The 25,486-nt window shown below is 45.1% G+C and overlaps 1 protein-coding gene across 8 annotated transcripts in view; it reads left to right on the forward strand.

The window, feature by feature from the left end:
* The window catches only part of NOX4 (NADPH oxidase 4), a 167,336-nt gene that overhangs the window by 39,561 nt on the left and 102,289 nt on the right, over positions 1 to 25,486 (forward strand). For all 8 annotated transcript variants that reach the window (XR_006175841.2, XM_065581676.1, XM_065581677.1 and 5 more), the window contains 3 exons: positions 424 to 643; positions 5,609 to 5,773; positions 5,928 to 5,990. Coding sequence is in view for 7 of the 8 variants with exons in the window: in XM_065581676.1 (XP_065437748.1) it covers positions 424 to 643; positions 5,609 to 5,773; positions 5,928 to 5,990 (448 nt within the window). In the remaining variant the exon portion in view is untranslated. The remainder of the gene's footprint in view (positions 1 to 423; positions 644 to 5,608; positions 5,774 to 5,927; positions 5,991 to 25,486) is intronic.

The following is a 25,486-nucleotide window of genomic DNA, read 5'->3' on the forward strand; positions in this document are numbered from 1 at the left end:
GTGCCCCCTGCAGTTTATAATTCTGCAGTATTGATAGGCCACTTGTATTTAAGATTGCATTGAAACGAGGGCTTGTGTAACACACAGAATGTGGCTGAAAATAGCGTTGGTGTGATTGAATTGCAAATGCAACTATTTAATTTCTCTCCAAAGCCCCCACAATTTCTCCTACCCTCAAGTAGTATCAGGAGTGCCAGGTGGGTTGCAGAACCTCCACTCTAGTGACAAAGGGATCTATTGTTGGAATGCTTCAAGCTAATTCAAACTCCTGAAGGGAAAACAAAGTAAAAATGCTTGTGGAATATCAGCCTTTGATCCGCTTTGTGATGGCCTATAACATGCTCTACAAGTTGAGAGAAGCCTGTTGATTTTGATTGCTGTTTCAGTGTCTTTTCTGTTTGTTCGTTGGTTTGTTTCCTGTAGAGGAGTGCTTAAATACCAGACTAACCTAGAGGAGCACCCTCCTGGCTGCTTTCATCCCAACACAACTCTCCAAGAGGATATTCCAGTGCCAGGGATTTTTGAAGAGCCTTTTCCTGAATACTCTCCCGAGCCTTTCCCAGCAGAACCAGAACCATTTGTACAAAATAACGTTGTGAGAATTTGCACCGAGGAACCCAAGTTCCAGTCGCACTTCCCAGAGGTCTGTATGATCCAATGTTTCAGGTTTTACAGGCAATGCCAAGTCTTTCAGTCAGCCACAACCACTAATTATTACTTCTCTGGACAAGAAGTTTCAATAATGGAAAATATTATTAAAACCTTTTCAGGCATCCATAGATTTGGTGGCACGAAACAATCTGTATTAAATTCTTAGAGCACAATACAGAATGGTGAACAGTGTACAGTGGGAAGAACAGGAGGACTTGTGGCACCTTAGAGACTAACAAATTTATTAGAGCATAAGCTTTCGTGGACTACAGCCCACTTCTACAGTGGGGAAAATTTTAGGGACCTTTGATGAGCATTTTGAGACTTTAGCTTAATTGAAACAATTAACCTCCACTTGTACTCATTTTAATCATATACATGCAAGTTTGATTACACATTACTTAGGTGTAATTGTTATCAAAATATAGATTTGGCTTCGTAGTAGAAATTAGATAATCCGTGTAACTATTTCATTATTGTTGTTATTGCTGTTATTTATATTACAGTAGAGCCCAGAGTCCCGTATCAGCATTAGAGCCCCATTGTACTGAACACCATACAAAACATAAGAAGAGACAGTTCTCGCTGAAGATCTTATAAACTAAGACCATGATCCCGCAACAAACTGCAGGAAGATCCTTTTGTAGAGGGTTGCTGAAGTCAGTGGGTCTCTGTGCATGCAGAGTTTCATCAGCACAGAGCTCTTTGCTGTATTAGGGCTTAACAGAAGACAAAACACCATAGGGGGCCCTAACACACATCAGGAAGTGAAGGGAGGGATAGCTCAGTGGTTTGAGCATTAGCCTATTAAACCCAGGGTTGTGAGTTTAATCCTTGAGGGTGCCATTTAGGGATCTGGGGCAAAATCAGTACTTGGTCCTGCTAGTGAAGGCAGGGGACTCAACGACTTTTCAAGGTCCCTTCCAGTTCTATGAGATAGGTATATCTCCATCTATTTTTTACTGTTAGAAATTAAAGAAATATATGAGTAATCCCTACTGGCCACCTGCGTAGCCACGGTCAGTTGGCAAATCCCGTTGACATCATCTGGTTCTTAAGGAGGGATTTGAAGGAGGAGAGGGCAGCGGCTTGACAGGCTATAGTTAGGGAGGGTGATCCATGCAAAAGGGGCTCAAGGGAAGTGTTATACGGGAGGTCAGGGCTGGCTTTAGGAAATGCGGGGCCCGATTTGAACATTTTCGGCGGGGCCCCAGCAGGGATGACTTAAAAAAAAAACACCTGTTCCATAACAATATAAATAATCAAATTATATATTATGTACATTGCGTCATATATACTGCTGATCGGTTATTAATGAGCTCCATTTCACATGTGTGGGTCCCCGCCACTCCCTGGGGGTGTGCTAGGGTGACCAGATGTCCCAATTTTATAGGGACAGTCCCGATATTGGGGTCTTTTTCTTATATAGGATCCTATTACCCCCCACCCCATCCTGATTTTTCACACTTGCTGTCTGTTCACCCTAGAGTATGCACATGTGTGGGTCCCAGCTGCTCCCTGCCGCCCTCATTGAAGCAGGTGTGCAGGGTTACTGCCCTGGGAACTGCAGGGCACCAGTGGACATGGGGCTGGCTGGAGGCAGGGCAGGGGCTGACTGGAGGTAGGGTCTGGCTGCAGGCAGGGCAAGGGGTGCGGGGCTGGTTGGAGACAGGGGTATGTGGGGCAGGCTGGCTGGCTTCAGGCAGGGTTGCAGGGTGGTGCGGCAGGCAGGGCCGGCTCTAGGCAGCAGCAAACCAATCACGTGCTTGGGGCGGCACATTTTCAGGGGCGACATACAGGCCATCTTTTTTTTTTTTGCTTCAGGCGGCAAAAGTCTAGAGCCAGCCCTGGCAGCAGCGCCTCCTGTGTGGGGGTGTCCTGGGGCCGCTGCGGTTCGCACCGCGGGGGAGCAGCGCTTGCACCTTGTGGCTGGGCCGGGCAGGCTCCGAGCGGGGGACACTCAGGCTGGGGGCCTCCCTGCAGGGCACACGGAGCTGCCTGCAGGTGAGTTGGGGGCAGCCAAAAATGTTTTTGCTTGGGGCGGCAAAAAACCAAGAGCCGGCCCTGGCGGCAGGGGTTGGCAGGGCTGGAGACAGAGGAGTGCGGGACTGGCTGGCTTCAGGCAGGGGAGTGTGGCAGGGGTTGGCTGGAGACAGGGCAAGGGGTGCAGGGCTGGTGCGGGCAGGGGTGTGTGAGAGGCTGGCTGGCTTCGGGCAGGGCCGCAGGGGGGTGCAGCAGGGGTTGGCTGGAGACAGGGCAGAGGGTGCGGCAGGGGTTGGCTGTGGGCAGGGCAGCGGGGGTGGGGCTGGTGCGGGCAGGGGGTGCAGGGCTGGAGGCATGGCGGGGGGTGCAGCAGGGGCTGGCTGCGGGCAGGGGGTGCAGGGCTGGCTGGAGACGGGCTGGCTGCGGGCAGGGCAGGGGGTGCGGGGCTGGTGCGGGCAGGGGGTGCAGGGCTGGAGGCATGGCGGGGGGTGCAGCAGGGGCTGGCTGCGGGCAGGGGGTGCAGGGCTGGCTGGAGACGGGCTGGCTGCGGGCAGGGCAGGGGGTGTGGGGCTGGTGCGGGCTGGGGGTGCAGCAGAGGCAGCTGGAGCCCCAGCCCATTAAATAGCCCCCAAGCCTCCCACTATCCTAGGGCTCTGGGGGCTATTTAAAGGGCCGGGGCGGTAGAGGCAGCGGGAGCCCCGGACTTTTTAAATAGCCCTCAGAGCCCCGCAGCCCTACCCCAGGGCTCCAGCAGTGGGGCTCTGGTGGCCACATCTCCAGTATTTGTTAAGGGTCCTTTATATTGTTTGTTGCCCGGCTCTTCCAGAGCAGGCATAGTCCCTGGTCTTGCAAAAAGCTTCACCCCTGAAGTCAAGGGGACTCCATGCAGGTGTAAGGAGACACACTGGGAAATGCTGCTTTAGAATGGGTCCGTGTGCCTCCAGGCCAATATGTCTGGTGAACTCTTTTCAATTCTTTCAGTCGGCGCGCTAATATTCAAATGGAAATGAATCTGATGCACCAGGGTTACTTGTATCACCCTGTCTCTGCTCCATGTGTCCTTCAGGGCATCCAAACAGAGTCCGCTCTGGGAGATGAGTTAATATAATCTGTGTATTATATTTGGCGCCAGGTGACATTATTATCTATGTAGCCAGGGGAACCTGGCTGGACTTAGAAGTGCCTTATGCTGTGAGAGCTACTAGGGCTAAAGAAGTCTGCTGCATTTCTAAGCTCTGTGAGCTATTAGACTTGCTAGGGCTGTAGATGCCTGTGGACCATACAAGCTGGTATTTTGAGTGTGAAAATCAGAGAGGAAGGGTGGACGTGTAGCTTAGGCCCTGACTGGTACACAGCAGAGCTGGATTTAGTCCATACCTCTGCCAAGGGCTCCCTAAAGGATGTCTACACAGGTAGCGGCACCAAGCCCCCCAGCCCAGGTTGACAGCCTGGGGCTTGTGGGGTTCGTGCTACCATTTTACAAATAGCTGTATAGATGGCACTTTGAAGTTGTGGTGCGGGCTGGAGCTTGGGCTCTGAAGCCCCCTCCACCCCTCAACTTCACATCTCGAGTTCCAGCCTGAGCCACAATGTCTACACAGCTATTTTTAGGGCAGCAGCGTGAGCCCCGCTAGCCCAAGTCTGTTGAACCAGGCTGGGAGGCTGGCTGCCGCAGACTGTGTAGGCACACACTGTGTGACCGTGGGCAAGTCACTTAATCTCCCTGTGGCCAAATCCCAGCTGTAAACTGGGACTAAGAATGCTTCCTATCTCCCACCCTTTGTCTACTTAGACTGTGAGGGTAAGATTCACAAAATTACTTAGATACCTAAACCCAAGATGTAGGCACCTAAGTCCCAGTTTGTGCTCCACTGCAATCCACGAAACTCCTGCTGAACACCATAGGCACCTAAATTCACTTGGTGGCCACGTTTTTTGCTGTAAAAGTTCCCTCAGCATCTGTGTTTCTGCCTCTGGGCACACGTACTGCTGCATCTCTCTAGATGTCCGGGTGCCTATCTCCTGCCTAAGCCCCAGAGCAATTCACAAACCAGAGAAGGTAGGCAGATGAACATCTATGTTGTGTGCCAGGCCCAGTTCAATCGCTGAGCTCAGAGGCAAGTCCATACAAAACAGCTGGGGTGAAGAAGGGAAGGAGAACTTCCTTTATAACTTTGAATTTAGTGGTAAGGGTATTCGCCTGGGATGTGAGAAACCTGTGATTCAAGCTCCCTTCTGCCTGATGAGGAGAAGGGATTTGAACAGGGCTCTAGCACCTCTCAGACGAGTGCTCTAACTGCGGGGCTATGGAACATGCTGATGTGGGAATCTCTCCTATTGAAGTTGTTCCACTTTAATTAAAGAACTGAATAATTCAATATTTATTGGGCCAGAGAAAGATTTAGAATGACTCTGTAGCTTAGTGTTTAGGACAGTCACCTCCTCCTCCTCCATTGGGACTACTTGCAAAGTAAAGCGATGTCTACATTTATGGCGGCATGTCAGAGTACAGACATTGCATGCTCAGCTAGCATGCTGAGGCGAGTAGAGTAGTGTAGAGTGCCCGACCTGCCTGAACCCCCAGGGTATATACTCTACACGGCTCTCACCAAGCAGTGCCTCCCGTGACTACCCTGCTATTTTTAGCAGTGTAGTGTCTTACTGCCTCATTGGAGCCTTTCACGTGACATGGAGAATCACAGAACCATAAGGTTAAACGCGAGGGTTATCTAGTCTAATCTGCACATTTTGATCTACACACGGCAGTGGCACGTGTGGACACAGCCGGCTCTTCACTGCAGCCTGTAGCTATATGTGTAGTGCCTGTATTTCAGATGCCTAAGACATTAGTCAACAGGTAGACTAAACAGGTAGTCAAAGGATGGTAGAACTAGGCTGTGTAAGGAGTCACGTTATTTTGAAATCAAAAAAGAAAAATATTCCTTGGAGTAATATTTTTGTTTTTCTTCTGCAGACTTGGCTTTGGATTTCTGGACCTTTGTGCTTATATTGTGCAGAAAGGCTCTACCGCTATATTCGCAGTTATAAACCAGTCACGATAACTTCAGTGATAAGCCATCCCTCTAATGTCCTTGAACTACGAATGAGGAAAGAAAACTTTAAAGCAAGGCCTGGTCAGGTGAGTTGACTCACAGCACATAAAACTACAGCTTCTCTTATACAAGGGTTGAGGGATGCTTTTAACTTTGAGGTATTGTTAGTAGCAGCTATGACCGAACGTTTTGAACATATCTTTTTTTACCATTCATTTTTCTCTGGGTGATTTATTTCAGTACATTATTCTACACTGTCCAAGAGTGTCAGCATTAGAAAGCCATCCATTTACGCTCACAATGGTAAGAAATCCATTTACTTTTTTGAGTTAATGCATTTTAAGTAGTTTCTTATTTATTTGGTTTTGGTGAGTGAGTGTTCTCTCTCATTCACAGTGAAAATTCCTTGTATAAGAGCTTCTGGTTCACTTAAGAGGCTACCTGTGAATATAAAGTGATGTGATTGTTATGTCTCTCAGCACTTTATTTAATTTTGTCTACTGTTGAGAAAATGATAATAGGAACCTATTTTCTAACTTCCATTAGTGGAAAATAATAATAATAATAAAAAATCCATTCTATTTTGCTCATTCAAATATAAACAAAATAGCACTGAAAATCTTTATGTGGAATTAGGCACAAACTTTCATTTTGTCTGGTGAAATAAACTTTAACAAAGATATTGCGTCAGTTTCTTTTAGTTTAGTCCATTAGTAAGTTCTTTTTTCAGTCTTCTACTATGTTTGTGATTTGTTGTGAAGTTTACCAGTGATGTAGAACCAGTGAGATGGAACAGTTGGAGAGTATGGGCCTATTTCGACTTCTTATGATGACTGATTTACCCCATTGTAAGTGTGAAAAGACCAGAATCAGACCCATTTCATTTAAATATGAAATATCTTTTGATTGTTCTCCCTGTATTGAAATTGACAGAAATAAAAACGAATAGGATTCATTAGTAATATTTGCACAGTGCCTGCAAGATGCAAAGCACTATATAAATGCTAGTTCTTATTAAATTAGCCCACTCTCTGAAACAATCTTTTATGGCCAATGTGATGTGAGGTTCCAGAATAACAACGGCAGCTAGCATGAAATCGACCATTATAATTAAGGACATTTGTCCAGATCCTGCAGATTTTACTATGGCAAATCTTTGAATTGACTCCTATGGGAATTTTGCCAGAGGAAAGACTGCAGAGGTGGGCTCAGTGGCATAAACTGACATAAGTTCATTCACATCAAGTTGATTGGACTAGTTGAGGATCTGGCCTGTTATTTGGAAAAGTCTATTACAGTGATGGCATCCATTGCAAGAAGCAAATCTCAAGATTGGGTGAGACAGATATAGTTTCTCAGTCAACGTAAATAATTCATTTATATTCGAATACAGTGTTATGTATTTTCTGCTGAGTACAAATATCTAGTTGATAGATTAATTTAGATCTGTAGCAGAAGAGATGGTAAAGTAACTTTCTCTTATGTACAATGCATTCTATACTAAAGTAGGGTGATATTAACAGCCTATAGGATAGGGCCATCAATGTCTATTAGCCAAGATGGTCAGGGATGCAATCCCATGTGCTGGGAGTCCCTAAGCCTGTAACTGTCAGATGTTGGGACTGAACGAGAGGGGATGGATCACTCGATAATTGCCCTGTTCTGTTCATTCGCTTGGAATCATCTGGCACTGGCCCCTGTCAAAAGACAGGACACTGGGCTAGATGGTCCATTGGTCTGACCCAGTGTGGCTGTTCTTATGTAACATAGTATATACTGCTTTAAATATTCCTTCATATTAAATTGCTATTTTGACATTAGCTCTGATTTTTATTGCCCCAAATGTATTTCAGTAACACTTTAATTACACTAGAGTAGATGCTATTACTGGGTGGTTTATTGGATAGCAAGGACTTGAAACATCTAGACTTATAATAGTCTTCTCTGTCCAGCTTAGGCAGGGGACAGTAGTTTCCAGATGTCTTTCTAGGTCATTATTCTGCCTTGGGCTGCTTCTTTGCTTAGAAAGCTTTTTTTCACTGCAGTATAATGCTAGACATGGGACGAGGCTTAAGGGTATGTAGGCAATATCTTGACTCAGTATTTTTCCCCCTGCTCCTGTCTGACCTACTTGTAGGTACCAAGCATTAATGATTTCAGTGTGAGTTTTGCCAACTTTTCTTATTCTTTTACGTAATAATAATCTCTTCTTGTTGTTATTTTAAAGTGTGCATGGTGCTTAATAGACAAGTAAAAGTGGTAGACCTGGGAGCTTACAATGTCAGTATTGGACATAATGCAGCAAGCAATGCCATTAGACAAAGGCTGGAGGGAAGGGGAGTATAGGCACAGAAGGAGGGCTATGCATCTTTATTAGTCCCTCTTTAAAAAACAAACAAAAAAAGGTTTAATATGTTGCTGCTTGGATTAGTGCCTGGTATTAAGTAAGGCTGGGGTGGAAGCCCAATACCTGCTCCCATTGAAGCCTCTAGCAGAACTCCAACCTGTCTCTGTGTACACTACATCTCAGCCAAGCGAGGTAAATAAGATGGCATTTTGTAAAGAGGCGGAGTAATTTGTGCAATTTAATAGTCCTCTCCCTCCCCGTCCCCCCCAGTGGAAGGGGTAAGGCGTGAAACTCCTACGTGGATTTGGAAAGGCAAAATCCATATCACTACCGAGGGCTCAGAGCTGCTCCCCTGCCTACCTCTACTGTGGCTGCTATTTTACCCTCTAAGCTGGATCGGCAGTCAAAGGCCTCAGTGCCACTTGTGCACCCTGTTGAAATCACTGGATCCATGCAGGCACTGATCCTGTGGATCTTCCTCCAGCCTGCTCCAATGACTGAAACGTTTTGCTACTTGAAAACACATTTTTCTTTTCTAATATGAAAATTCCATTTATTTTTATCCATTCTTTCATTTTGTCTTGCTCAAAATGTATAGTTTTCAGAGGGGTGGGAAAGAGGCTGCCCAGCTTCTGCAGTCCCCTGGAGGAATCCTGCTGGTCAGCTCAGCAAATTCTTTTGGGGGCTCCCAGGTAGCTCACAATAGAATAGACGTTGCACCATCCTTGAATAGGGTACATCGCCCTCCCCGTTGCCTCTCAGCTACCTTGGTACAACTTTTGTCAATATGCTCTCTATTAAGCAGATTTAAGAATATTTATTTCCCTAGGTCCCTTTCAGAGCATTGAACAGTCACTCCCAAAGTGCTGTTTGGTATTAGGGTTACCATCCGTCCGTATTTCCCCGGACATGTCCGGCTTTTGCGTCTCTAAATAGCCGTCCGGGAGGAATTGGTAACAAGGTTAAAATGTCCGGGGTTTTTTTCTTCCTTGCCTCCCTCCCTCCCTTCCATGCAGAGTGTGGCTGCTGATTGGGCGGCTAGGCCGATTGACCCACTCCCATTGGCCTCCAGCAGCCAGAGCCCTCCCCTGCTCCCCCCTCCCTCTCTCTGTAGTCCTGTGTAACACACAAACTGACCCACGTGGAGCCAGAATGGTAAGAGGAGTGGGGGGGGGCAGTCAGGGAGTGGGGGAGTGTTGGATGGGTCCCCAGCCTCCACCAGCCACCCCCCCTCCGTGCATCCCCCCCTCGGTGGGTCCCCCATTCCTGTCTGCCTCTCCCTTGTCTGCATGTGCTGGCTCTGGCAGTACAGGCAGACAACTGCTGTCTGCTGCCCCTGGGTCCTAGTGCCCCCATCCACTAATGGGAAGACAGGCTGCCCTTACCCTGCCCTTCCACCCTAGCCCTGAGCCTCTCCAACACCCCAAACCCCCCAGCCTTCATCCCCACACACCCTAATCCTCTGCTCCATCCCTGAGCCCCCTCCTGCATCATGAACCCCTCATCCCCAGACCCACAGCCCTCACCCCTGCATCCCCTCCTATCCCCAAACTCCCTCCCAATCCCCCTCCCTCTTCCCACACACCCCCTCCTGCCCTCAAACTTCCTCCTAAAGCCTGCACCCCCTCCCTTTGCACCGCCTCTCACCCCCAAACTCCATCCCAGAGCCTGCACCCCTCACCCCCTCCTGCACACCCACCCCCTGCCCCAGCCTGGAGCCTGCACCCAGCACCCAAACTCTATCCCAGAACCTGCACCCCTCCTGCACCCTAATCCCCAGCCCAGGACCTGCACCCCAGACCTCCTCCCCCCACCCAACCCCCCTCCCAGAGCCTTAGGCAGGTGGGGTGGGGGGTTCTGGGCACCACCAAAATTTCTACAACCCTGCCACCCATGCGAGTGGATAAGGGTCAGGGCAGTCAGGGGACAGGTAGGGTCCGGGGGGGGGGGGGCAGTTAGGGTAGGGGGTTCTCAGCAGGGGACAGTCAGGGGACAAGAAGCAGGGGGGGTTGGGGTTCTGAGGGGAGCAGTCAGGGGGTGGGAAGTGGGAGGGAGTGGATGGGGCGGGGCGGGGCTAGGGCGGGGCTTCCCCCCCCCCCCAGTGTCCTCTTTTTTGTTTGTGGAAATATGGTAACCCTATTTGGTATGGCATTCAAAAACTCTTCTGCTTGGACCCTTGTGTGCCCGATTTCCTTACTTTAGATGAGTATTTCCTATCACTTTTCAGAACAAAACCCTGGTGGAGTAAAACAAAATAAACATGGATTCTTTCCTTTATTGCAGCCTGTGTGCCAAGGCTTCTGAACTCCCACAGGGCCTTGTCCAGAGCTCATTCAGATCAATGGGAAACTTTCCACTTACTGCAAGGGGCTTTGGATCAGGCGACAGGCTTATTATGCACTTTAATAGGGGGGTTACCTAACAAGGTAACAAAAATGTTCAAGGCATTTTACTTTTTTTTGTTGGCAAGGATATTTAAAAAAAATTGTATATCACTTACTTTTAATTAGGATGTGAGATGTTTCTCTCTCTGTGTTACACAGATTAATCTCGTGAGTCCTATATTTCTGTGTAAATATATGTTTTTGGCCAAGATTTTCAAAAGGGGCTAGAGATTTCTGGATGCCTCCATTTTAGGGTGTCCAATTTAAAATTCCTTAAAGGGACCTGATTTTCAGAGGGCTGATGCTCAGAATACTATGAAAATCAGGCCCATTTAAGGTGTCGCAAGTTGGGAACCTCAGAATTGAGGCACCCCAAATCAGTAGTCACATCTGGAAATCGTGCCATTAGTCCCCAGGACATCTCTCTACATGTGTTAATTGCTCAGCAGTTTCTCTGTGGTTGGGAGGGTGGAATTTATGCATTCTGTCATGCAGTTTAATGCTTAACGCCTGGAGCCATCTCTTAAGGCTCTTCAGTAATAGCAAACATCAACAATTATGTTTGTTTCCAACACAATAGTGCTGGTCCTGTAAAAGTTCAATTTAGATTTCCAAAGCGTTGCTTTCACTCTTTTTGGTACCATCGGATCAAAATTCTCCTCCCCTTTCTTTCCCCCTTCCAAAAAAAAAAAAAAACACATTTATGGGGCTGATCCTCTCATTTACACCAGTTTTAACATGATTCAACTCCACTGTTGTCAGCAAAGTTGCTTTTGATTTTAACTACGCGAGTGAGAGGAGAATCAGGGCCAATAGTTTATATGGAGAATTTTGTAGAAATCTTTGTCTTTTGTTTCTTTCAGTCTCAGTTCTAGATCTTCCACTCAGGGTTATTGAATTTCCTCATTTTATAGATGCTTAACCACAAAGATGATTATTTGCTAACAGCATGAAACCACAATACTAGTAATTTATGGTTGCACATGTTTCCTTTTTACCAATGAATGACTTCAGAAGAGGGATTCCTATTTAAAATATTCATTGCAATATTAGAAGAGAAGTAGCTTTTTATGTAATACGTTGGCATCACTTCTTGTGTTGGCACGTGGTGCTTGGCTCTATGTCTTGAGGCATACAACCTTACATTTTGCAAATGTAAAGAGCTGTAGAAGATACAGGGTCCTTTCATGTGCTCTCAGTTAAACCCACGAAGGAATCAAAGCAAGCCACAGTCTTTTACAAGCTACAATATGTAGCTTGGCTAATAAATAAACTTGCATCTACCCTAAATATCATTAAGTATATTGTATGGGGTAGCTGTGCTAATTTAATTATGTTGACTTTCTTGGGCCTGGTCCACACTAACCCCCCACTTCGAACTAAGGTACGCAAATTCAGCTACGTTAATAAAGTAGCTGAATTAGAAGTACCTTAGTTCGAACTTACCGCGGGTCCAGACGCGGCAGGCAGGCTCCCCCATCGATGCCGTGTACTCCTCTCGCCGAGCTGGAGTACTGGCGTCGACGGCGAGCACTTCCGGGATTGATCCCAGAAGATCGATTGCTTACCGCCGGACCCGGAGGTAAGTGTAGACCTACCCTTGTGGAGGTGCGATGTAGCTTATTTTTACAGGACTAAAAATATGTGCATCATTTTGGTATGTCTTCACATGGAGTGTTGACTGCGTTAAGCTTTATCCTGCACCAGGATCAGTCACTGAAAACCAAACTTCAGTTGTGGATCTGCGCTAAAGGTTGGAGTGGTTCAGATCTGAGGTTTTGATTCAGGCTATTATAGAAGTGTGAGCCAGCCACAAGGTTTGGATCAGGGCAGAACTTTCCAAAAATTTAGGGCTCCTTGGATCCCCTCTACCTTTTAGTAGTGCTCCCATCTCTAATTAGAATTCAACACTGTATTTCACAAAGAGGGGCTATTCCTTTCAGTTGTTTTGGTGTGACTTTAGTCCTGTATTGATGACCTTGCAGACTGACGTCCTCTGTTCTAGCACATACAGAAATAGAGAAAGCTCTTCAAAAATATCATGCCAATGGGCCTCATTTGTAGCCTGGAAGCACCACCTCTGATGGAAGAGATTCCATGGCGCATTCAGTCCTTGGTTTTGCTACTGAGACGGCCAAGGAGGCTGTCATATAATTGCCTATTGTGGTGGTTTTAGAGACTTGTCCATTGCGCCTGTTATGATGATCTGAATCAATTTCCGATATGTCCATCACCATGGCATCTAGGCATTATGGCAAAGCTGAATTATCACCGAAAGTGGCTTCATTATCTTCCGTTTTATGCCAGTAAAGTGTAGCTGATACTGAAACTGGTGATTCTGTTCTAAATTCAAAAAGATTGGGAGCCAAAGGGCTGTCCTCTTTAGTGTCCAACAGGGGTTTCTTACATTTCATACTAGAGAGATTTCAGTAGTTCAGCACTTCAGCATACCAGTATATCGACATGTATTATTGTAGCCCCTAGAAGTCCCAACTGAGATTGGGACCCAACTATGCCATGTGCTGTACATATGCATAGGAATGGACAATCCCTGCCCCCAAAAGCCTGTAATCTACTTAGAGAAGACAGACCAAGGGAAGGACTTTACAGATGGGGAACTGAGCTGTAGAGACATTGAGTGACTTGCTCGAGGTCACAAAGGGAATCTGTGGCAGAGTTGGGAAATGAACCCTGGCCTCTGGAGTCCCTGTCTAGTGTTTAAATGGCAAGACCATAATTCTTTTCTTCATGAAGGTTATTCAAGCTGCTCATCCAATATGCTCATTCTGCTCCTCTCTGGCATGCAGAACATCATTTAATTGGAACAGGGGGAGCAGTAACTTGATTCCTGTAGCAAGAAGCGGTACATTCCATAAGCCCTCACTTCTCTTCTTTAACTTGCTCACATCACACTGTGTCCCTCTGTTTCGCTTTGGGTCATAATGGAAGGCGAGTGAAAGGGGGAAAAGGGAAGCTTTTTATTCTTGTTTTTTTTTATTTTAAGGTACTGAAAACTATGCAAGCACAGACCCCTCTGAGCTAGAGCGATGCTGCTCCCTGGCTTTACACGTCTCCTGGTAATGTTGAGGTAGTTCTGTTGCCCTGCTTTACAGTCCGAACCAGTACCTGGTGTCTGCTGGAGACTGTCCCTTTGGCATTGTATTTCAGATGGAGGCTCCATTCAGTTTGGGGCCAGGTCAGTTCACACGTATGGGCTTTGGGACTTCATCTGACAGTGAGAAGGCAGGACCGCTGTTGGTATTGCAGAATTTTAGTCACCACCTGTTCCTCCCCAGCATCACAGTTTCATTCTGCCATTCTCAGAGAGAACAGAAGGAGCTGTTTCCTCTCAGTCCTTTCTAGAGCGTGCTGACCTCCCATGAACAAGTTCCAATCGTAACATGGCTGAAATATCAGAGGAGACACAGAAGAAATCTACTTTCACAGGCTGGACTCGATGACCTTTCAAGGTCCCTTCCAGTTCTAGGAGATGGGATATCTCCATTATGAAGATTATGAGGTACTGTGACATCGTATCTCTCTTGACTGTAGAGCTCTGTACTGCCATTTGCAGCAGTCATGGAGACCACAATAAATCTTAGCCCACTATTTTCAAATTCCTCAGTGAGAGAGGAACAACTGTCTGAGGCCCAAGTACCTGTAGTGCATATAGGTCAATCATCATCTGTCTGTGACTTCACGCATGGAGATTTCATCCTTTCTCCATCATTTCTTCGTAACCCAACTGTGACAGGTTCCCCCCGGGGTGCCACCTGGAACTGGGGTTCCAGTGTTCCCTATGACCCACCAGCCTGGGCTCCCTCTGTCACTTTGCTGCTGTGACAAGCTGCAGACCACTCCCAGTCCTACACTCGCACCAGCATTCGCACAGTCAGGGACACACCCAGCTGCAGTTACATGCAGGCTCTCTGACCAGCCACTGCATGTGAACCAACAATAGAGAGGCTACAGCCAAGATACTCCAGCTTCCCAGCTTAGGACCCCAGAGCTGTACCGCCCTGCCCTGGTCGAAACGCCGACCAATATGAATTTATTACCCGGTTCGCCCCTCCCTCAGTGTGGAGAGGAATATGCAACAAACTTGTGTTACCCAAGCTGAGATTTCCCCCCAAACACTTCACTCAAAGGTACACTGATTTAGATAAAGCAAAAAGAAGTTTATTAATTACAAAAAGATAGATTTTAAGTGATTATAAAGTGATAGCAAAAAGATCAAAGCAGATTATCCAGTTAATAAACAAAACCTCAAACTAAGCCTAAAATACTAGAAAGATTGGATATGAATTAGGAATTTCTCACCCTGACTGATGATACAAACAGGTTTGCAGATTCTTAAGGCACAAGCTGCACTTGCTTTGCAGCTTGGGCTCCCCACCCTGGTTCCAAGTCCTTTTCTTTCAGAGCTTCTCTCATGTGTTGTGTTGTGGGGGAGTGAAGAAAAGAGATGATGTCACTCCCTGCTTTGTATAGGTTTTCCATATGGTGGGAACCCTTTATTTCAAATTTGGTTCCCAGACCAGTTTGTGAAAAAATACAGGTACCCCAAATGGAGGTCAGAGTCATGTGGTCTGGTCACATGCCCTTGCAGAGGCATGGCAGTCATTATTTACAAGCTGGCCGAAACATTTACAGGAAGGCTAAGCTATTGCACAGCCCATTGTCTTTGTTGATGAGCCATTAGCACTGGCTGGCTTCTTCCTTGTTGTACCTGAAAGGCTGGTGGTGGGTGTTTTCCAGAGTAAGCCCATTTGAAATACAGATCCATAGTCAATATTTATAACTTCAGATACAAAAATGATACATTCATACAAATAGGATATTCATAGTCAGCAAATCATAACTTTTCCAATGACACCTCACATGACTCATCTTGTACAAAATGCATCATAATTATGCTATAATCATATGATAATAATATTACTATGATGAATATTGGGTATAGTGTCACACCGATTTTCTGTTGTTGGCATTAGTTGAAGCATGTGCCACCCACCATAAATCTTCCAACACTCATTTGTAGCTAACATTAAAAATCCACACACTGTTAAGATCTGAAGGCTCACTGTTAAGGCTTCTTTAGTCCAACCTACCCAGGTCAGAGTGACTCTAGCCTCTTCTCTTTCTGTGAATAACATGGTGATGCTAGCCTGTTTCCTTTTTGTGAGTAGCATTTTTGTGTGGAGTGCCTTTGGACTCCAGATTACCCAGCTCCAAAGTGCTGGCCAGGGTCTCATTAGTGATTGCAAATGGTTTACAGCCTCCACTACTGAGCCTGGTTATGACTGGGCCTGACTTTTCAGATGAATATGTCTTATGGTGGAGTGTCCTTCAATGAGTCTGTTTGCACGTATACTAAATGCATAGATTCCATGGCTAGGTCTTGACTCAAGCGATTGAGCTGTCTTTGTGTATGTCTACACTGCAGTAGATGTATCTGAGATAGCTTTGATCTAGCTAACTTGAATAACAGTGGGGATGAGGGGTTGGTGGCGAAGGAGGGTGCTCCGGGCTGGGACTGAGGGTTTGGGACCCAGCCCCACCCCAGAGCCCGCACCCCCAGGGGAGCCCTCTCCCCTGCACCCTAACCCCTTGCCCCAGCCCAGAGCTCCCTCCTGCACCCTGCACTCCTCATTTCTAGCCATTCTGGCACCACCCCAGAGCCCGCACCTTCAGCCAGAGCCCTCACCTCCTCCCGCACCCTAACCTCCAATTTCATGAGCCATACAATTTCCATACCCAGATGTGGCTCTCGGACCAAAAAGTTTGCTCACTCCTGCCATAGACAATTGTTGAAATGTAATGTTTTCATTTAGTATTATAGTATGCTATCTATCCCTGTCTCTTGAGTGTTTGATCACAAATTCCGCAAATGAAAAAAAAAAAAGGTTGAAAATCACTGTATTAATGTGAAGCAAATCACTGTGGTAGTATTTGCAGTTAAAAACCTTTAGACCTTGCCTTTTTAGAATTGCAGTTTCTGTCTGAGCAGAAAAATTGAGGGACCCATTTAAAGTTGAGTTCTTTATTCATGTACAATGTTGGATAAATCCAATCCATGGCTTGCTGCATGTACCAGGGTTTCCTTTGTATTATGTAGACTTGTTTCCATGGGTAATAAGGCATGTTTTTATATAGAGATATTCAAAATGTCAGCACAAAATCCAAACATGTATAAAGGAATGAGCAGAGGTAGTTGCCAAACCTTGTTTGGTTAGACATACTCAAAATATAAAATTCTATAAAGGAGTGATAGTTAATGAAGCCGAGATAGAGAATTACCTGAGATAGGTTTACTTGTGTACATGAAAAAATTTAATATCGCTTCTAGGTGTCTCCAGGCTATTGTTTATTTATGTATTTTCCATCCTCATGAGCTTCTCCTCTGCACTCTGATCTTCCCTTATTTTTTTATTTATTTCCCACTTTGACTCAGAAATATGTATAGTTCAGTTGACCTAAGGGTTTAAAAAGCCTGACAAATTTAACTTAGGCATGTGTGGGTTGAGGACTAGTGCTCTGAAGCTTTCGAGTCCGTGCCTGACACCTTGTTACAGCAATCTGAACAAATGAAAATGTGAACGTTATTTAAACAAATTTAAACAAGAACGTGGAAGCAAATGCTTCCTTTTGCTTTAGTGAGGTAGGTTTTTATTTTACAAAGCCGTGGATTGCATTATTGTATTATTGGAGGCCTGATCCAACGTTCATTGACGTTAATGGGAAATCTGCCATTGACTTCAGTGGAATTTTAACAGCCCCCCAGTGAAGTTTGATTCTCAGTGTCTTTCAAGCAAGTAATATAGTATCATGCAAAGAACAAAACTGGGAAATGTTGGAGATGCCTATATACTGTATGGTAAACTCAAGAAACAAATGATGTACAACAGGAAAAGTCCAAGGGCCGGATTCTGAGATACCTAAAATTTTTAAGTTGTTGGAAGTTTTCCCTTGTAAAAACTAGGTAAGGACCTCAGGAAGTGGCCTAATGCTAGCAGATTAATACAAGAAAGAAACAAATCTAAAAGTGATAGGATTTTAATGAGCTTTATTAATCCTTTTGCATATGGTAAACTTGGCTGTATGAGATGATCTACAGAACACTCAGGGAGATGCAGATATTGCTGGCAAACTAATGCAAGTCCCAAGGGCTTGTCTGCTTTTCATACAAATAGAAAATCTAACAGCTGTGTGGAAAATAATTTAAGTGCAATAAAAATAGTGTAGATTAACCTTTCTCTTGCTCATTGTGTGCTGCCTTACATCCATTTGCTTTTAGATTTTTGTTTTACGCATCCTGTTTATCTAAACAAAAAAAACTTTACACACGTAGACTTATACTTTATATACTTACAAATATCCACCTATAACAGCTACAAGAACTGAGATCTTTTAGGGTTTGCTACATAGTCATTGGTATTGTACATAGTCCTGTACAACCAAATTATAATGTCTGCAGACACTTCTCAGTTAAATTAAGTCACTCATAAGGCCAAGTTCCCAATATGGAGAGAGTTTAAACAAAGCCAGATTTGCAAAGTAGCCCACAATAGAAATAAATGGAGTCACCTTGAAGACTCTTCCCATACAGCTCATTTTTTCGGACATAAACGTCTTAAAAAAACCCAACAACCTTACAAGCACCTTTTTCTGACATCTGTCTTTTAAACTGTGTGATTCATTAGTTAAAACTGGGATAGTCTGATTTAATATGGTTCACTTTCCATGAGTCAAACCTAAGACTAGCTGTTCTGTATTGGCTGTATTCTTTATATAGCATGCCTGTATTTGTCATCATTCTTCCTCATTGTTTTATAATCTCAGGATAAATTGTTTTGGGAATATTTAGATCAGTTTTCTGTGAAAACCAGACAAACTATGGCTCACTGAACTTTTGAAGCCCAAATTCTTTTTGCAGCTGATTGGCAATGTTGAAAATCCACCCGCACCTTCCCCACGAGGGAAAGAAAATCTAGCTCAGTTGGGTTTAGTTCTGTCATTTTCTCATATACATTAACTCTTAAGTGCCTTTCTGTCTGAGTTGCATAACTGATCTGACCGTTTCCAGGTCACAAATTTGGACAATACAGGAAAGGTTTGCAACAGAGCAGTTTTATCCTTGGAGGCAATTACCATGACAATGAACCAGCTACAGGAGTGCATGGTGTTTACAGTGCCTGCCAGGATGTCTCCAAATTCCAGTTCAGAATCATATTGCGACTCTTTCCAAAGTGAAATAGCCTCTTAGAAGGAATTTCTCTCTGCTTGTTCATTTGTGTTAATCCAGCTCTGCCGTGACCTTTCTTTTAGCTGTCGAAATGGGGACAGGGCTCCTTTTCATTCCTCTGCCAGCCAAAGCACACATCATAGCTGTCGTTGCCAATAAACGACTAGTCCTGTTCCCACTTCTGCCTGTGCAGAGGGCCCCTGGGCAGTAGATTCCGAGCAGTTCCATTTCATGAGGGGCGCAGAATGCAGGGGGGGCTCTCCATTGGAGGCACATGCCTTGCATTGGTGCCAGCTCAGCAAGGGATTCTTGCACAGCCATCAAGGGTGGGTGATTTGGAGAGGTCTGAGATCCGGATTGTCTGGCTCCTCACTTTTGCTGGAAGTACTAGGGTTATGGAAACCACTCTGTGCCTTAGGCTGATGTTGATTCTATGTAGTGTGCCACAGTCGAAAGAGGATTCTTTCCCTCTTCCCGCCGTTGCTATCCCCAGTAACAAGTCGAATTACTTGAGGTAATCCAGGAAAAAGATTTCTCTCAAACTGGAGGTATTGTTTGGCTTAGTGAGTAAGGTTCTGGACTGGAACTTAGGAGGCTGGTGCTCTAGTCCAGGCTCTGCTACTGTCCTGTCATGTGACCTCTGATACCTCTGAGCCTCTGTTTCCTCTGTGATGATGATGAACTTTCTACAGTGCTGCCTGGTGCATCCACCAGCCAATGACTCCTCCGCAGTAATAGTATATCCAGAAACATATGCCAAAGGCTACCAAATCCATAGTGAACCACCACAGAGGGTAAATTTGTAGGCAAGGGCCATCTACTGAACATGCCCCTGGTTGTAGGGAGAGTTCTAGGCTGGGAATGGGTGCCAGAGGTGTCCCTGATGACTCTAAATACTGTAGGTTATATAATTTACAAAGACCTATCTGTTTTCATTTCCTGTCTCTTGTGCTCTCACACATATGAGACCAGATTCTCCATTGCTCTGCATCTTATGTAGTCACTTATGTTGGTGTAAAGTGGGTGTAAACTGTTACCACTCTGATTTAGTAGCATTTTACACTTTCTTTGCACTAGAGAATCTGGTCCAGAATTTTTTGATGCTGCTAAATAAAATCAAGTAAATTTCTAGTATGTATTAATACTAGTAATAAATTAAACTTGGATTAGTTAAACTAAGAATATTATCCATATTCTTTCTGTTGCTGATTGAAATAAACGACATCTACAGATGAGTACTAATCCATATGCTGGTTTATGGAGACAGAGTCTTCCAGGGATTGTCACAAATCCACATGATGTCCCCTGAGTGCTAGATTTTGCATTTGTATCATGGAGTTAGCTGAACATCACATAGAGGCAGACGACTCCCTATTAAACATGCGTCTGTGAAGGCTCAGAAACAGTAGGTTTTTTCCCAGCAAAGGATGCAGAATAAATTATATTCCATAAATTTGATCCAGTTATAGGATGTTAAATCCAGTGTTACAAATGGCAGAATGCAAACCAAACCAAGCAAACAAACAAACAAACAAAAAGGGTGTGTGTGGGAGGCCACATTCTACATCTCACTCATCATTAAACCTCTTAGCAGGAAATCTACCATTTCAAATACAGAAGACTTTTATCTCTGAGGGCATAGGGCCATGTTCTCAGGTGATGTAAATCAGTACAGCTCCATCAAAGTCAATAGATCTGTTCCAATTGACACCTATTGAGGTTCTGTCCTATAGTCTCTGGAGGATGGCTGAATGCCTACAGATGAACATTTTAGCAAAAATTGCTGGAAGATCTTATAACATGTCAAATATTCCATTTTTTTGAGATATGCATGTTTGGTTTGAGGACAGAATAAGATGAGCATAGCTTCATGTAATCACAGACAGTTTATTTGCAACAATAAATTTGCATAATTTCTCGCATTTTAATCAGGTTGGTACATCAAATAAGGTTCATTCACAGCTCTCTTGTACAGAAATATTCCATTTAACATTGTCCAAGGTCTTTTTTCGCTATAAAAGTCCTAGAATGTAGTTAGGAAATAACTCTACCTTCTCAATTTGGTAATCTAGTGAATACGTCTTTTTAGAAAGACTAAAATACTGTTCTTAAAACAACTTGTATGTCCTAGGAGTGGATAATCCTAACAAGTTTTGTAATAGCTAAATTATCTTCTAGGGATCTTGGAGAAGAAGTTTTATTGTCTTTGACTAGAGCTGCAAAAAGCACATCATGCATTCCTGAAGTCACTCAGACACTTGTACACCTCTACCCCAATATAACGCGACCCGATATAACACGGATTCTGATATAACATGGTAAAGCAGTGCTCCGGGGGGCGGGGAGGTGCACTCCGGCGGATCAAAACAGGTTCGATATAACGTGGTTTCACCTATAACACGGTAAGCTTTTTTGGCTCCCGAGGACAGCGTTATATCAAGGTAGAGGTGTAGTTTGCTAAAGGTCATACACATACTTTTTAGGGTCCCAATTCACGAAAGCACATAAACTTGTGCTTAACTTTAAGAATATTCTTAAGTCCCTTTGACTTCAGTGCAACTTAATCACATGTCAATTTAAGCATATGCTTAAATATTGTCCTGAATATACTTGTTTTCCTCAATCAGGGATCAGAGGTATTCTATTTTGGAGACCAGAGATGCCAAAGAGTTTAGGTTTAAATTTCAGATTTTTAGGCATGTGTGCATTTACTGTAATTGTGTGCAGAGACCTGTCAATGGCATGTGTTATTTAGACATGCCAAGGCTTGCATATTTTCATGCCCACAATTCTGAATGACAAGATGGCTGTGGCTGGCTCGGGTCAGCTGACTTGGGCTTGGTGCTAGAAATTGCTATGTAGATGTTTGGGCTCCAGCCCGAGGCCGAATGTCTACACAGTAATTTTTCAGGCTGGGAACCTGAGCCTTGGGTGAGCCGCGAGTTTTTTTTTTTTTTATCCCTGTCTAGACATACTCTCAGAGGTCAGATATGGGGAGATTGTTTTATAAAAAGCCCTTTCCCATGGATGATGTGGTGTTTTTGTCGTTTATCGTTTTTGTGTCTGAGTTCATTTGAGAGCCCAGTGATTGTCTGGTTTCACCCACATAGTTGTTATTGGGGCATTTTGTGTCCTGGATGAGGTACACCACATGCTGTGATAGCCATGTGTAGGACCCATTGATCTTGAAAGGTGGGTTGTTGTGGAGGGGTGTTGATTATTGTAGCAGGGGAGAGATGTCGGCAGGTTTTGCATCTGTTGTTCTGGCAGAGTCTAGTGCTGCTTTGAGTTGGTGGGTCCTGGTCTGTGCGGAGCTTGCTTCTGATGATGAACATCAGTCTCTAATGTCCATCCAAACACTCGTTTGTCTGGCAGTCTGGGAAATGCCAGGGTTCTCAAGTTTAGCTGATCTCAGAGGAACAGAACATGTGAATCTACTATTTATGTAATAAAAATATGACTAGGGCTTTAAAAACTAGGCTCTATAGAGCCTACATAATGGCTTTGTTTCCTCTATGAAGATTTAATAGCACAATAAGGTTTTCTAGAGCCCTCCAAGGGACCCTTAGGCCTGTGGTGTCAGCATATACTTCCTAAAATGTGAGAAGAAATAAATCCTGATGTTACGGGGTTATTGTTCAGAGTACTGCAAAAGGGAATTATTCACATAAGTCATGTAAAGGACAATGGGCTTGAACTTGCAACCACCTGAGTTGAGGGGAGTTTTGCCATTTACACTGGATGGGGGGAGGTTTTAACAGGAGAGGAAGGATAGTCTTTTTTTCACATTGGACATTAACAGTGACTGGGCAGGGTTGGGATGGGGGGGTTGCTTCTTGTCTCAGTTAAAAGTGAAAATTAATCTTTCTTAAATATTCATTAATTTTTTTTTTAAATCTGGTTTGGCACTTCTGCATTTCTCTATAAAACCATGCTTTGAGATGGTCGGGCTGCAGGAGGGCAACTGGCACCTCCTGCGGGCGCTGGGTGTGAGATTCGGGAGCAGCCAGGCTGTGGGGTGGTACCTCCAGTGGGCGCCGGGCACAAACTTGTCTTGTAGAAAAGGTGCTGAACTGGAATTCCAGACATCTGGATTAAACAAATCATTCCATCTTCCTGGGTAGAGAAATTTATCCACCGAGCAGAGATCCGGCACAAAACCCACCTGAAGACTTAAGCTCTGCATCGGGGTTGTACTGGAGATCTGCTGGCAAACAGCTGGGCCAGGGTGCTGCATGCTCCATGTGAGCTTCAGAAAAGCTGCAATAGGAGCAGGCTAGTTGAGGAGCTGCAAACTTTACCTTTGCATGGATAAATCGGGCCTGTAGCCGGGTGCTGGTGCAGAGGCACCCAATTAGCCCCTGCTCAGCCAGCCCCAATCAGGGGAAATAGAGAAGTCTGGTGCCTGGCCTTTAGAACTGGCTGCACCTGTGGGCTGGAGGGTTCAAGGACTATAAGGGCTGGCTGGCTGGCAGTCAGAAGGAAGTGGGGGGATGGCCAGGGGAAGGTCAGTCTCTGGGTGGAAGTGGAGATTGTAAGGCCTGCAAACTGTATATAGTATATCACTGGTGGTGGGAGAAGTCTGTAAATAAAGCCACGGGTGCTGCAGAAGGAGAAGCCTCTCTGTGCGTTATTGGGGCAGCCAGTGGGCCCCAGGAAGAAGGATGGGCAGGGGACCTGTTACAGGGCCCATTATTCTGTGCTAGTGATTGCAGTCCATAGGCTGTCTGACCAGTATTGGCCAGGCAAACATGCCCATCAGTGGCAAGTGGGTGAGTGTCAGAAGACAGAATACTGGGCTAGACGGAACTTTGGTCTGACCCAGTATGGCCGTTCTTATGTTCTTATGACATTAGGAGCCTAAATATCTCAATCTCTGTGCCTTTGTGCCCCATCTATAAAATGGGGTAATAGCACTGTCCTACCTCTAACTGGCCCTGCGCATGGAACTGGAAGCATTTCTGAGCATGCTACCATGGCAGTCCTGGACTTCAATCTCTTACCTAGCAGCCTAAATTTGGCTCCAGGACCTGTCTCCTATCCTTCCCTTTGTCATTGGTATCTACATATACCACAACCACCGGCTCCTCCCCAGCACTACACATAAGGCTATCTAGATGTCTCAAGAGATCCACAACCTTCGCACCAGGCAGGCAAGTCACCATGCGGTTCTCCCGGTCATCACATACCCAGCTATCTATGTTTCTAATGATCGAATGGCGCATTACTAATACCTGTCTCTTCCTAATAGTTGGAGTTTCCTCCCCTGGAGAGATATCCTCAGTGCGAGAGGATACCATAACATCATCTGGAAGGAGGGTCCCAACTATGGGATCGTTTCCCTCTGCTCCAGTTTGATGTTCTCCTTCCCTGAGACTTACATCCTCCTCAACAGTACAGAGGCTGTTGGACTGGGGGTGGGACCATTCTACTGTGCCCCAGAAAGTCTCATCTATGTACCTCTCTGTCTCCCTTAGCTCCTCCTGTTCCACCGCTCTGGTCTCCAAAGCCCGTACACGGTCTCTGAGGGTCAGAAGCGAATGCACACATATGCCACCCACCCAAAGGGCAGATAATCATACATGCTGCATTGGGTGCAATACACTGGAAAACCCCCACTCTGTTGCTGGACTTCAGCAACTGATTTCAGAGTCACACTGTAAATGTGTGGTGGAACAGGGACTTGGACACAGGTCTCCCAAGACCTATGCCAGTACTCTAACTCCTGGATAATCCTTCCTCTCTAGAAAAGTTGTGACAAGTCCATACAGTCAGTCAGTGTCAGGTTTAGGGGAAGGCTTCAGGAGTTCCTGGGTTCCAACCCTCCCCTCAGATCCACACATATCTCTAAAGCTTAGAAAAATAAGATAAGGAAGAGTCCCTTATCCTTTGCTTTCTCTGTTGGCTCTTGTTTGTGTGAAAGTTAGTATATTTGGATCTATCATTAATTGCTAAAAAAGAATGTGTTAGGGTATAGTAGTAATGCTGTAGCTTCAAAGGAAACTGATAGCCTTGCTGTTAAGTAGGGGAAAGAATATTCTTTTCTAAAGGGATAGCTGCTTATTTCTTCTTTGTGTTTAAAATCATCATAGTCCTGCAAGTCATCCTGTTGATGAGACTCTTTCTAGCTAGCAAGGAGTTACAGATTTGAAGGGCCAGATCCTCAGTCCTGCTTCATCCCTTTTGTGCTGCTTTGGCAGTTCAAAGAGACTGTGCGGGTAGCTTAAATAGCTTGGTGTGGGGGGACTCTTCAGGTGGCATCTGTCCAGTGTAAGCAGCTGTGCGGCCTCCAGAGTAGGGGCCTGGCTGAAGTAGAGTATTGCCTACTCTTTTGATTTTATCGTGTGTCCCATGATATCTGGTGTTTTTCTTAAAGTCTGACCTCCTGGAGTCATTTGAATACAAGAGAATCTCAGCTTTCATTAAAAAAAAAAGTAAATGTTTATCCCCCATTGTTGTGAGGATAAGCTTGAAAATGTGAACCCTAAAGGTTGAAAAGCCAGAAGGGAACTAAAAAGAACTCCCAATGTGTGATTTGGAGGCCTGGCTAGTGGTTTTTGAATGCTCGGGGTTGGCAATACTGAGCATTGCTGCACTCCTGCGATCCTCCGTTACCATAACTGTCCCTTGTGAGCCACTGTAGCTGGGCACAACTTAGAGGAGTAGCTATTCAAAATCAAATCCAAGTTGGATACATCCCAGCCCTGTTCCATGATCACAATGAGAGAGAAGAATATTTGGAACCTGAATTAGTCTGTTCTAGGCCTTCTGCATTTTACTGAAGTTGCAATTGCTTTATAATAAAAGGACAGCTCCTCATCTG

This window comes from Chrysemys picta, chromosome 1 (assembly GCF_011386835.1).
Source record: "Chrysemys picta bellii isolate R12L10 chromosome 1, ASM1138683v2, whole genome shotgun sequence".
Taxonomy (NCBI): domain Eukaryota; kingdom Metazoa; phylum Chordata; order Testudines; family Emydidae; genus Chrysemys; species Chrysemys picta.